Genomic DNA, 12,640 nt, shown 5'->3' on the forward strand with positions numbered 1-12,640 from the left:
TATAATATTACATGTTATCTTATTTGAAGGTATTGATATTTTTAAGAGTGGCAGAAGCCAAAAGTATCTCATAAAGGTGGACATGATAGTTTACCCATACCTCATGCTTCTGGAGCCCAGCCCAGAGGTGTTCAATGTGGGTAGAAAGCACTTGCCTTGTTTGTCTGCATGTTATAAGTCTGGCAGCCACAGAATACCAGCTAGCATGTAGATACCTTGCCTGGTGGCAGGGTCTGGGATACTTTCACAAGGACAGGCCCAGCAGGGCTGGGAGCAGCTTCTATTTGCCAAATATTCTTTAAAGCATCAGGTCCTGGGTTGTTGTGCTGAGGATGCCGACTGTTCTGCTGTGCCATTGGCTTGTCCAGATGCTCCAGGCGGGCTGTGGTGTATCTATTGGTGGCTGTAACTGCTATGGTCATACAGATGGCAAAAGAACCCCAGGCAAGGCTGTCAACAAAAGGCACAGTTAGCGAAGGCCTGCAGCTGGGATTGGGGTGGGGGGAGTTGGCTCTTGGTGCCATAAGCAAAGAGAGCCAGCACTTGGTATCACACATTTCAGAGACCATCAGTGTAGATTAACTTGCTGGGTAAGAGAACCAATCCTGGGTCTCCCTTCCTTGAAGTATTTATTAGCTATTCTAGCTAGAAAACTTTCTTCCAATCTGTTTAAGAAAGTGATTATGCTAGCTCACACCTATAATCTTAGCTTTTCAGGAGGTTGAGATCCTGAGGATCATGGTTCAGAGCCAGTCTGGCAGGAAAATCTGTGAAACTTTTTTTTTGTGGGTCATGGGGCTTGAACTCAGCCTGGGTGCTGTCCCTGAGCTCTTCAGCTCAAGGCTACCACCCTTCCCTGGAGCCACAGTCCCATTTCCCATTTCTAGAGGTTAACTGGAAATAAGAGTTTCAGGTCCTTTTGTGCCTGGGCTGGTTTTGAACCTTGATTCTCAGATTTCAGCTTCCTGAGTAGCTAGGATTACAGGCGTGAGCCACCACCCAGCTAAGTCTGTGAACCTCTTATCTCTACTGTATTTCCCAAAGAAGTGGAGCTGTGATTCAAGGCTCAAGTGGTAGAGCACTAGCCATGAGCAAAAAAGCTCAGGGATAGAGCCCAGGCTCTTAGTTCAAGCTCCAAGACAGGCACACAGACACAGACACAGATACAGAGACATACAGAGACACACACAGGCACAGACACACACAGGCACAGACACACACAGACACACACACACACACACACACACACACACACACGTACCCCCCCCCACAGAATATGATTACAATGTTGAGGACTTTACTATGTGCCAAGCATATGAACATAACTTCTTTAAATACCTAACTCAACTGTTGAAACAGGGAGCCTCACCATAGATGAGGAAACAGGCTTATGGAAAATTTACAAAACTCATCCAAAGATACAAGAGTAGACATGAGTGCCGTGATGAAGCCACTTACCAATATGACCAGCCGTAGTCCCATGTCTGAGGCCTCCAGTCTTTGGGTCCCAGGTTCACAGTGATTTGAAATATAGTTGTGTACATCATATGGGCCACCATGGCCAGGAGACCTGCATAAGGAGAGCTCCATGAGCCACAGTAAAGATGGTGGCACAATGGGGGAGGCTCTGGGCTTTGTATGATTTGGAGCTAGAAGGCCTTGAGACATCTAAGAAGAGGCCTACTCACTATCAAGAACTTTGTGGAGGCTGGGATCTGAACCCAAGTCTCTGAGTGTCCATGGCTTAATTTTTTGTTAAGAAGGATAAAGAAACTGGCTTGTTTTCTTCTGTTCACTATTGTATCCACTTGGAACAAATTGTGCTATAATTACCAAGCATATCCAATTTGATGTATAAATCAGGCAGATGCATTGTTAACTCTTTCGACTAGAGGAAGTCTGTGTTCTGAGTCTTTGTGGAGGAAAGATTTATTCACAGAACCTTGGGAGAACAAATTAAGTTGATTTGAAGGTCGCTTGGAGAACATGGAGATAGAACTAATAGAAAGAGTTCTTTGTGGAATATTGACACTAAACTAGGACAATAACTTTTTAAAGATATCAATACTAGGGCTTGAACTCAGGGCCTGGGCTCTGTCTCTTGTGGGTTTTTTTTTTTCACTCAAGGCTGGAACTCTACCATTTGAGCCACACATTTACTTCCATCTGTTTGGTGATAAATTGGAGATAAGAGCCTCATGGACTTTCCTGCCCAGTCTGACTTTGAAATGTGATCCTCAGATCTCAGTCTCCTAAGCAGTTAGGATTACAGATGTGAAACACTGGCATCTAGCATGCACAGCAACTGTGAAAGCAAATTCTAGTACATTCCTAGTGAGCCCACGTCATAGCCTAACTGTACAGCTAACTTGGAGAAAGTAACTTTCTCAGAGCTCCATGACTATTAAATAGTGGAGCTCTGAATCTCATACACCTGCATAGACCACCACACTAAAGAAGGCCAGTTTTGTCATCAGAGCCAGCTCACCCTCTTTCTGGTAGATGGACTGGTAAATTTCATTCTCCATCTATGTCTTTCTTTTCTCTTTCCATTAGTCTCCCCAGGATAATGCACATATATGTCCAGGGGACCATCTGCCCTGTGGAGTAGCCTGTGTCCCCTTGGGGTCAGGCTGTAGAGAATCTGAGGTTTTTGTTTTTTTTTTTGGATACTACTGGAATGTACCTGCAAGCACTAGAAGAATGGCCACCAAAGCATCCACCTTAAGCCAGCTGAATCCTGAGCTGTGACAACTCACTTTTGTACCTAAGAGGATGGCACTTGTCAGCATCAGAAATAGATTCAGGACCTCAGCCCCAATGGAGAGCCACAAGACACCTACAAAAGAAAGGGAGGTCAGAAATCCTGGGCATATTCAACTCAGAAGCTCTGGGAGAGTCAAGCATTTGATTTAGTTTCCTTCTGTGGAGTCCATTTCCTCTTACTACAGTGAAATACTGGACGCTAAGTACTTAAAAAAAAAAAGGTTCAGTGAGCTCACACCATTGAATGCTGAAATTCCAAACAGCATGACCCTTAGTTGTATTACATCATGGAACACTGGCTTCATGGCACTGTGTTCTTTATAGTAACAACACTCTCCCAAGAACTAACTCTAGGTCACATGAACACTGCATTAATCTCTTTTGAGGGCAGTGCCCTCAGTGACCTTAACACGTCTGGTCCCCATGTCTAAAGATCCCTCACCATCCTCCATCGTCAGTACCCGGAAGACCAAGCTGCCTGTGGCTTCAAGCAATAGCCAAACCATAGTGACTCACAAATCATTAATAGAAAAAAAAAGGGGGACTTGGAACAAAAGCTATAAACTGCCTCTGTTGAATCTTCGGAAGTTGGTAAGTGATGGAGGTTCTTAGAGCCTCAGGGAGATGGATCATAAAGATGCCCTGTAGTAGATAGTTAAAAGAGTTAAAAAACTAAGCAGAACCCTGAAGAGAGCTACTTAGAGATGTCCCTGTCCTAACCCAAAGTTAACCTGTCAGTTGGATTCCAACAGAAGACATCATCTCTGCCTCCAAAAAAAAGTCACACAGGGGCAACGAGCATGGCCTAGTGGTAGAGTGCTTGCCTAGCATACACAAAGCCCTGGGTTCGATTTCTCAGTGCCACATACACAGAAAAAAGCTGGAAGTGGTGCAGTGACTCAAGTGGTAGAGCTCTAGCTTTGAGGAAGCCCAAGGAAAGTGCCCAGGCCCTAAATTCAAGCTGCAGGACTGGAGAGAGAAAAAAAGAAGACACACAAACTTAAATCCAAGGGCAGAAGATTCTGGGAGTTGGTGAGCAGTCTTGTCCAAGGATTGTTGGTACTATGATCCCACTGGTTCCTGTGCCAGCTGCTGCTTCCCCCTCTGACTTTGAGAAACTTTGTCACTATAGAGTAGAGTGGGAGAGAGTGGTCTAGTGGAAAGGGAAACAGCATTGTAAAGAAACCAGTCAGGTGATGGGCCCTAGGAATGAGTGAGATACATGTGATCCATGCCTTCATAGAACCCCATTTCAGCTAGGAGAACAGACATGAAGAATATACCTATACCTTTCATGAGTAAAAGAGGAAAGAAAACAAGCCACAGGCAATGGAATTCCAGAGCTGATGTCTAGCTCTGCCTTACATGAGTTGATTGAAATTGGTCATTAGGAGAATAATTATACTATGGGAAGCGGCAGACATGACCAATCAAATCTTCCTCTAGCCCTTAAAAAGTTTGTTGTCTATCACACAGAAGTTATATGGCACACCATGCAGCCTGTAAAATCCTGGCTTTTGGAGTTGACTTTCTAACACAACCATCTCATCTTTTCTCGGCTTTCAATGAAATAATAAAAATTATCCACGTGAGGTGTGGACAGAGCATGAGTACAGACATCATTTACCTTGTTCCTCAGCTGGGACTAGACTCCAGAAGCTTCGGCACTGTTCACCTACAAAGTAAAAGAAATGTAGTCATCTGTGGGATAGACTTGACAAATGGCATTTCCAGCCCCTTAACGGAGCCGTAGGTCATACTGAATGAGAAATGAGGAATATGGATGGCTACGTCAGTGCTTATTGACAGGGGGAATTCCTCTCTGTGAGTGTGATCCAGTCTCTCTATGGAACGCAGGCCACTTTTGGGGACAGAAGTGAGGCAGGTGAGTTCCTCTTGCTCAATCTGCTGTTCCCTCTCTCCTCTTCTAGGAGAGAAAATTTTGAAACTCAGTGTGTGTGTTCAAGAGTTCACAAGGGCTCACTACTTCTCGTACCGAGCTGATACGTCTCTTCTTATCTTTGATGTTCTCTGCCTGTCAGTCTGACCTCCCCAAACAGAGATCATCTCTGTTTCCTTGGGACAGCCCCTTCTGACACCATGTCTTTGTTATTCTGGACAAGCGTCACAGATTGTTATAGTGTGTGGCTTTATCAGGGCAAGAATTTGCTCCTTGGTTCTGGAGGTTGGCTTCAGAGCTCAGGGTGCCAGCGTGAATGGTCTATGGATGTAGCCTGTCTTCCAGGTTGCATCCGTGTCTATATCTCCTATACAGAAGGAACTTGGTAGTTCTCTGTATTGTTCCTGTAAGGCCACAGAGCCAGCTCATTTGGGCTCCATCCTCTTGGCCTACCCATGTAACTGTACTACCTCTTGAGAGTGTCACATTCAGATAAAGACTTCAACACATGACCAAAAGGGGCATGCCAACATTCCTCCATCGCACATGGCAAGGGTCATAGGTCTGAGCAGGCCTATGCTTTTGATGGTACAAATGTAAAAGTCATAAGCTTTAAAGAGTTGCCACTTTAAGCTGGGTGCCAGTGGCTCATGCCTGTAATATTAACTACTCAGGAGGCTGAGACCCGAGGATCAAGGTTTGAAGCTGGCCTAGGTAGAAAAACTGGGGAGTTATCTCCAATTACCAACAACAAGCCAGAAGCAGAGGTGTGGCTCAAGTGGTAGAGTACCAGCCTTGAATAAACAGGCCAAGTGAGAGAGTGAGGCCCTGAGTTCAAGTCCCAGTCCCAGTACACATACATGCATCACACACACACACACACACACACACACACACACACACACACACACACACACCTTCCTGATTTTGCATTGCCATAGGTTGAAGAAAAACAAAAACTGGATTTATAAGAGAACATTTGATTGAGTTACTCTCTGGAATCCTTTTCAATAAAATGTATATCAATGATGAGTGCTCCTCAAAGTGTATACTCAGACAGCCTGATGGGGATGGAGGGAAGAGAATCAGGGACCTATTTGCCCACATACAGCCAGCATGGCCTCTGCAGCATTTACATGAAGTCAGCTTTAGGTTAATGCAACTGGGTATTTTTCCTATCGATTATCAGACACAGGCAGCAGTAGATGAGGTATTTTGGTTATAGTGGCAAAAGTTCATCAGAGTCCCCTCACTTTTAACGTAGCACCAGGGAAACCTCAGCACTCACACCTTGCTCTCTGGAAGGCTTTTTGGGGATGACAGAAAACATTTTTCTCCATATTTTACCTTATTAGATCCTAACCACAGTCTGTGAAGAACTAGGACCAAAAGGCCTTGTTCTATGACAGTCAGGGTCTTCTCTGGCTTCTCTGGAGCTTGCCTTCTTTATCTGAAACATGAATATCTCAAAAATCTTTCCAAGAAAGGTGTGGAGGTGTTTTACAAATGACTTTACACATTTTTTCTGTTTAATTATTGATAGAGATAAGTATAAAGCCTGTCCTTTCTAGGTTTGGAAGGTAGGCGCAAATAGGTTTAGTAGAGTCAGGAATTGAAAATGAGATGATCTTTTTTTTTTTTTCCAGGAGACTCCCTACCTTTGCCACCATCACCACCTACTAGCCCTCTACTTAATGCTTGGAGGAGTGCGTTAGTATGTGGCTATAACAGAGTAGCTGAGGATGGATACTACAGAAACTAAAAGAGATGTCTTTGGCTCATGGTTTCTAGAGATTCAAGAGCAGTGCCAGTTTCCTCTTGGAACTGCTAAGAGCCAGTGGCAACATTACAATGTGGCAGATGGGGTCATGGTGGGAGAAAGTAGCCACATGAAGCTGAAGGGATTCAGGAGTCAGCTTTGCTCTTTTCACAGGAATCCACTCTCTTGGAAACTAACGAGGGTCCTGGGATGACATCAATCCTTTCTCCATTGACCTAATCACTCTTCACTATGTCTCTCCACTTAGAGGTCCTCCTGCCTCAGCTTCACCACACTGGGGTCCAATGTCTTCAGGGGACATTCAGATTGTATCCAAACACATAGCAAGGTGTGAAGATCTCTTGCTTCTGAAGAGAGCTGGCTTTTCTAACAGGAGTAGAGGAAAGGCTGGGAACAGGGCCAGAGGCAGGATATGGAGAGACTGGAGGTCAGTCCAACAGATTTAAGAGAATCCACAGTAGCTTAGAAGGGTGAATTTAGCTTGGGCCCCAAGAGTCAGACCATAATGAGCCCTTGATTAACATGAATCCTCAGAAAGGATGCTCCTTTTGAATAAAGCCAGTGGGATTAAGAGGAAAAATCTGTACAAATCCCATGAAGCCAGAGAGGCGTGTGTCATATTGCTTGGCAATACTTGGGCAGCCACTTGGGACCATCAAGCCAGCTCTAGAAAATGGTGTCTAAGTTCTGAGTGCCATCCCCACCAGCTTGACCCTCCTCATCCCCTGCCTGAGGATGCCCCCTTTCTCTCTCTCTCTCTCTCTCTCTCTCTCTCTCTCTCTCTCTCTCTCTCTCTCTCTCTCTCTCTCTCTCTCTCTCTCTCTCTCTCCCACTTGAGTCACAGCGCCACTTCTGATTTTCTGGTGGTTAATTGGAGATAAGAGTCTCATAGACTTTTTGTGCGTGGGCTGGCTTTGAACTGAGATCCTCAGATCTCAGCCTCCTGAGTAGTAGGATTACAGGCGTGAGCCACCCAGTGCCTGGATTGACCAGGAATTTTTATTTCAAATATTCTTTTCAGAATGTGGGCAGAGCAGAACTATGGGAGGTGCTGTGTGTGGAATGTGTCCCAAAATAGCTCTTTGATTAAGGGCATCTCAGCTGGGCCTGCTGGTACTTCCAGGGAGAAAATGGAAACTTCCCAGTGAGGATCCTGGGGCAGCAGAACGGGGGTATCAGGACACCAGGAAGCCACTGTCTCAGTCTTGGTTTGGGCAAAGGCTCACCCTCCCCAGACTATAGTCCTTACAGTTATAAATGGTGGGCACACTGCTGTGACCCATTTTCCAGCTGTAGTTCTAGGTTACATGCTGCTATAAGCATTACTTTCTTGGTTTCATACAATAGTGTGTGTGTGTGTGTGTGTGTGTGTGTGTGTGTGTGTGTGTGTGTGTGTGTCCTGGGGCTTGAATTCTGGGCTTGGGTGCTGTCTTGAGCCATAGCTCTACTTCTGGCTTTTTGTTGCTTAATTGAAGATGAGAGCCTCTCAGATTTGTCTGCCCCTGGTAGCTTCGAACTGTGATCCTCAGATCTCAGCCTCTTGAGTAGCTAACATTAAAGCATCAGCCACTGGCACCTTTATACAATATTCATTATTATTATTTAATGTTTTTATTATTATTATGCAATATTCTAAAGAAAACATCAAGTTAGGCAATAGAATGCAAACACCTTACTTCCATTGAAAACTCATTGAACTTGACAATCTCAGGCTCTCACACAGCTAAGCAGACCATATAGCTAAGCACAGTGAGTGGCTGCCCCTTTCAGCCTAGACAGGAAGTTCAAGGTCACTGGTTATGCCTATTGCTTCAGCTACATTTATTATCACCTCCTGTAAGTCTCTAGAGTTTGTAGCTTCTAATATAGAAGATTTATCCTGTTATATGTTAATTCATTTCCTACTAAGAATTTTACCACTCCTACTTCTACTTCTACTATCATTTGCTGGTCCTGGGGTTTGAACTTGGCACCTGGGCACTATCCCTGAGCTTCTTTTGCTCAAGGCTATTGCTCTACCACAGCTCTACTCTTGTCTTTTTGGATTATTTGTTAGAGAAGAGTCTCATAGACTTTCCTGCCTACTCTGGCTTTGAACCATGATTCCTAGATCTCAGTCTCCTGAGTGGCTAGGATTACAGGCATGAGCCACTGGTGCCTAGCTTAAGGATTTAATTTTAAACTTTTTGCTTCAGTGACAACCTAAAACATGGGTTTATTTAGAGGAGGGGAATGTTATAGTGGAAGTGGTCTTGTTCCTTTTTAATAAAGTGATGATATGATTTAGAGATCCTGATGATGTTATACCGAGAATTATGTAAAATTGGAGTATATGATTTATAGATTGATGGATGCAGAACTATTCATGGTTACATTTTAGAGTGGTACGAAGTTTTTGTACATCGTGGGGTAACAGGAAAGTCAGAGCAAAGAGTACAGAAATTTGAGTCTGGTGTCTAGCTCTCTTAGTATCTAGCTGTTCAATCATCAATGGGACATTTGTACCAGAACATCTGTAAGATAGCTCTGTTCCAGGCCAGCCTTTTTAGAGTGCATCATCAGATACTAGCCTCTTGTAGAATATTAGTTAATCCATTTCATTGTATATACATCTTTATTTATATAGATGGATCTACCTGTAGATGGATGTTTATGGATATGTATGGACATATATATTATCTCTTTATATTGCTATATATGAATAATATATGTGTATGAATATTATATTTATATATACGCATTTCTTCTAAGTTCAATGAAACACTGGATTATTAAACAAGTCTCCAGTGGGATTTTAAAATATTTAATATGAACATTACGAATTCCCTACATAGCACAACTCTTTTATTTACTTTTTACAAGAAGTCTCTGGAAATGCCTCTCTGCAGAGTAATCGAAACAAGTGAGACACTTGTTAAGGGCTCTTTCCAACCTGAGATCAAGAACACAGTTGTACTCAAATCGGGAAGGGGTCAAAAAATCACCTCTAATTCTCCCTGGGGAGCAAAATCCAGTGAAGAACATTCTCCCATCAGCTCTCCCTAGAATTCAGCATGTTGTGTCATGGCTACCTGCAGTGCAGTGATCTAGATTAAGGCGATATATGTGTGTTTGTGTGTGTGTGTGTGTGTGTGTGTGTGTGTGTGTGTGTGTGTGTTCTATGTGAGCTGACAGAAGTGCCAATGGACCTTCCTCTAGAGCAAATCATCTGATATAACCTTGCATAGTCTCTTAGCTATGTTCTGAACTCTTTGTTTTTGTTTTAAGGAATCAGAAGGAACCCCTCCCCCAATATATACAAATTGGATTACAATTTTTTTTATCAATAATCTTGGGATTGGTTTATCTTTTCTATCTACTTTTTTTTGCCAGTCCTAGGCTTTTAACTCAGGGCCTAAGCACTGCCCTTGGGCTTTTCTCAATGCTAGAGCTCTAGCACTTGAGTCGCAGCACCATTTCCAGCTTTTCTCTATGTATATGGTACCGAGAAATCGAACCCTGGTCTTCGTGCATGCTAGGCAAGCACTCTACCACTGGGCCAAACTCCTGGCCTACCTGCCTAATATTCTTGTGACTATGGAAGACCCACATCATAAGATATGTAGGTGGCCAGTCATCTTCCTCCCTTTAAGTCCAGTCATGTACTTTCTTCCCGTCCCCTGGCCACTAAGGAAACAGCTCTCATCTTATTTTCTAAATCTGTCCTCAAGTTCAAATTCTATTGAGGTTCCCCTGACATTACTTGGAGCAATGTCAATGTCATATAATTCTTTTCTAGCTAGATTCTTCTCCTAATATCCATCTATTAAAATTCTGGTCCAGCAGCTACCTCTTTATAAAGCCTTTCCCATGCCAAAAAATGTAAACAACACTCTCTCCTTCCTGTTACACTACCAGAGAGGAGCCCTCATCCTTGTTTTCTTTATTTATTTTGGTCCATCATGGACCTTGAACTTTGAGCCTGGGAGTTGTCCCTGAGTTGTTCAGCTCATGGATAGAACTCTACCATGCCACTTCCAGTTTTCTGCTGGTTAATTGGAGACAAGAGTCTCATGGACTTTCCTGCCAGAATGGCTTTGAACTGCAATCTCAGATCTCAGCCTCCTGAGTAGTTAGGATTACAGGCGTGAGCCACTGGCTCCCAGCTTTATTTTAATTTGTCTTAGATCTCCCCTACTGATCATTAGCTATTAGCCCTGTAGCTGACCTACCATTGAATCCTTCCATTCACCTAATCTGGTGCCTGACCTGGTAAAGGCTGTTAGTGCATTTGCTCTCCATTATGGAGAAAGTCCTATGGACTTTCTGTGCCCTGGAACATCCTTCTTTCATTTTCGTATGCATCACAAGCATTAGAGGGAGCCTATTAGAAATACTGATACCAAAGGATAGAATAGAATTGAGGAGAATAAAAACATGAATGCTATAAGGATAGGAAAAGGCAGCGTGAAACTTCAGGAAAAACAAACAGCTCCACAACAGGACAAATATGTTCACAGTACCTTTCCTGGCATGCTCATGAAAAATATTTATGTGTAAACCTTACTTTGTTAAAATTAAAAAAAATGCAGTTTCTAGACCCCACTCAGAACAACTGAATTGCAAGTTTTTGGCATTATTATTATTATTATTATTATTATTATTATTATTAGTTACAAATTCCCTGGATGATTCTGATTCTTGCCAATATTTGATAATTGAGACATTGTGTGACATTGTATACAGATGTGGAAATCAAAGTAAGCATTTATCAGATGGGGTCAAAAGTTGAAACCTCTGCCCCTCAGTTGCTCTGTTTATGAGATGAGGAAATATTCACTGTATAGAATTATTTCATGGCTTGACAGATAAGGATCTTATTCATTAAAGGCCATGCTTATGGTGACCCAGTGATGTGAGTTTTCCTCTCTCTCTCCCCCTCTCCCTTCCTCCCTTCTTCCTTTCTTTTCCTTTCCTTTTCTTCTCTTTTGGAATGGACCCTTCCATCCCAAGGTCACTTAAAATTCCAGGAAAAATATACTAGCAAAAGGTAATGGTTAATGAATACAACTCACTTGTCAGGCACTGTCATATGAATTATTTCTCTTACCTGGACACTAAGTCCAGGAGATAAGCTCTGCTTCGGATCCCATTTTTCTGGAGGAGAAAGCTGAGGCTTCAGAGGTAAAGGGACTCGCTCATGGACACACAAACATTCCATGGCAGAGCTGGGATTCAAACCCAGGCAACTGGGCTGTGAAACCACTATTATGGCCACCATTCCACACCCGTTACCTGTGGTCTGTGCTTACCTGTGCTGTTGAGATTTTCCTCACAGGACTCCCAGAGCCCCGCGTGGAACTGGCGTTGGATGAACTTGTCATCTCCCATCTCCCAAATGTACTGCACAGTCTGATCTGCGGGGCCACTTCTTCCACCAGTGCCTCTAGCCTGGCCCAAGTGAATGCAGTTGGGTCCTGCCAGTGAATCCTGGCACAGAGGCTTTGTTGTCCTCCGGGTCCCCTCGCACCAGTGGCTGCTGCCCACTGCAGTGAGGGAGAAGGTGAGGGCCAGACTGATGGGGAGGAGGGTCAGTGCCCGCTGTTGCCTGGCCCTGTCCATGGTGGAATGAGGTACACAGCAGCAGGATGAGCTGGGGCCCCTCCCTGCCTCTGCCTCAGGTGCCCATTCCCCAGACCTGCCATCTGGTGTTCTGACACAGCTGCCTGGCGTTCCCCTGAGGAAGCTGAGTGTGGCCTGTGTGCTGTGGCCTGAAAAGGCACAGCGCTGAGGCAGAGCCTGTTCAACATTATTGGTGGTTCAGACCCCCATGTTGCTTTATTATTAAGGTGTGTGGTAAGAAGCATGTAACATGAAAGTTTACCATCTTAGCCGTAAGTGTACAGCTTAGTACACTTTTCAGTTCAGCTCTAGGAACTGCTAAAAGCAAATGCTATGAGGATAGTGGGGAAAAATAAAGAGAAACTCCAGGAAAAGTAAAAAGCTCTACAAGAAAGTAATAAGCTTGAAGCTAGGAAAGAATAGACTGAGGACGGAAGACTCTGTATGGCATTTGACACCTATAGGTCTTAAAATTAATTTTTATAGAAACATTAATTAAATGAGATTATATTGGTGTGGTATTTCTGCACATGTGTATATTGTACTTTGATCAAATAGATCCTCACTTTCACTTTTTTTTATCAGCAATCATC

General features: G+C 43.6%; 1 protein-coding gene across 1 annotated transcript; it reads right to left on the reverse strand.

Moving 5' to 3' along the window:
- Positions 1–200: 200 nt before the first annotated feature.
- On the reverse strand, positions 201–12,047 carry Gsg1l2 (GSG1 like 2). The gene is made up of 5 exons (XM_090351481.1): positions 11,738–12,047; positions 4,394–4,441; positions 2,687–2,839; positions 1,459–1,570; positions 201–450 (listed from the first exon to the last, which is right to left on the reverse strand). Exons 1-5 carry the CDS (start codon positions 12,045–12,047, stop codon positions 201–203), a joined length of 873 nt encoding a protein of 290 aa, XP_090207607.1.
- Between the last annotated feature and the right edge of the window lie 593 nt (positions 12,048–12,640).

This window comes from Megascapheus bottae, chromosome 17 (assembly GCF_031878675.1).
Source record: "Megascapheus bottae isolate mThoBot1 chromosome 17, mThoBot2.hap1, whole genome shotgun sequence".
NCBI lineage: Eukaryota > Metazoa > Chordata > Mammalia > Rodentia > Geomyidae > Megascapheus > Megascapheus bottae.

Coding starts and splice junctions, on each gene's coding strand:
- Gsg1l2 (XM_090351481.1), bottom strand. CDS start 12,047: ATGGACAGGGCCAGGCAACAGCGGGCACTGACCCTCCTCCCCATCAGT. Junction 2,840..4,393: donor AGTCCCAGCTGAGGAACAAG/GTAAATGATGTC, acceptor TTTCTTTTGTAG/GTGTCTTGTGGCTCTCCATT. Junction 1,571..2,686: donor CATTCTTCTAGTGCTTGCAG/GTACATTCCAGT, acceptor CTCCTTATGCAG/GTCTCCTGGCCATGGTGGCC.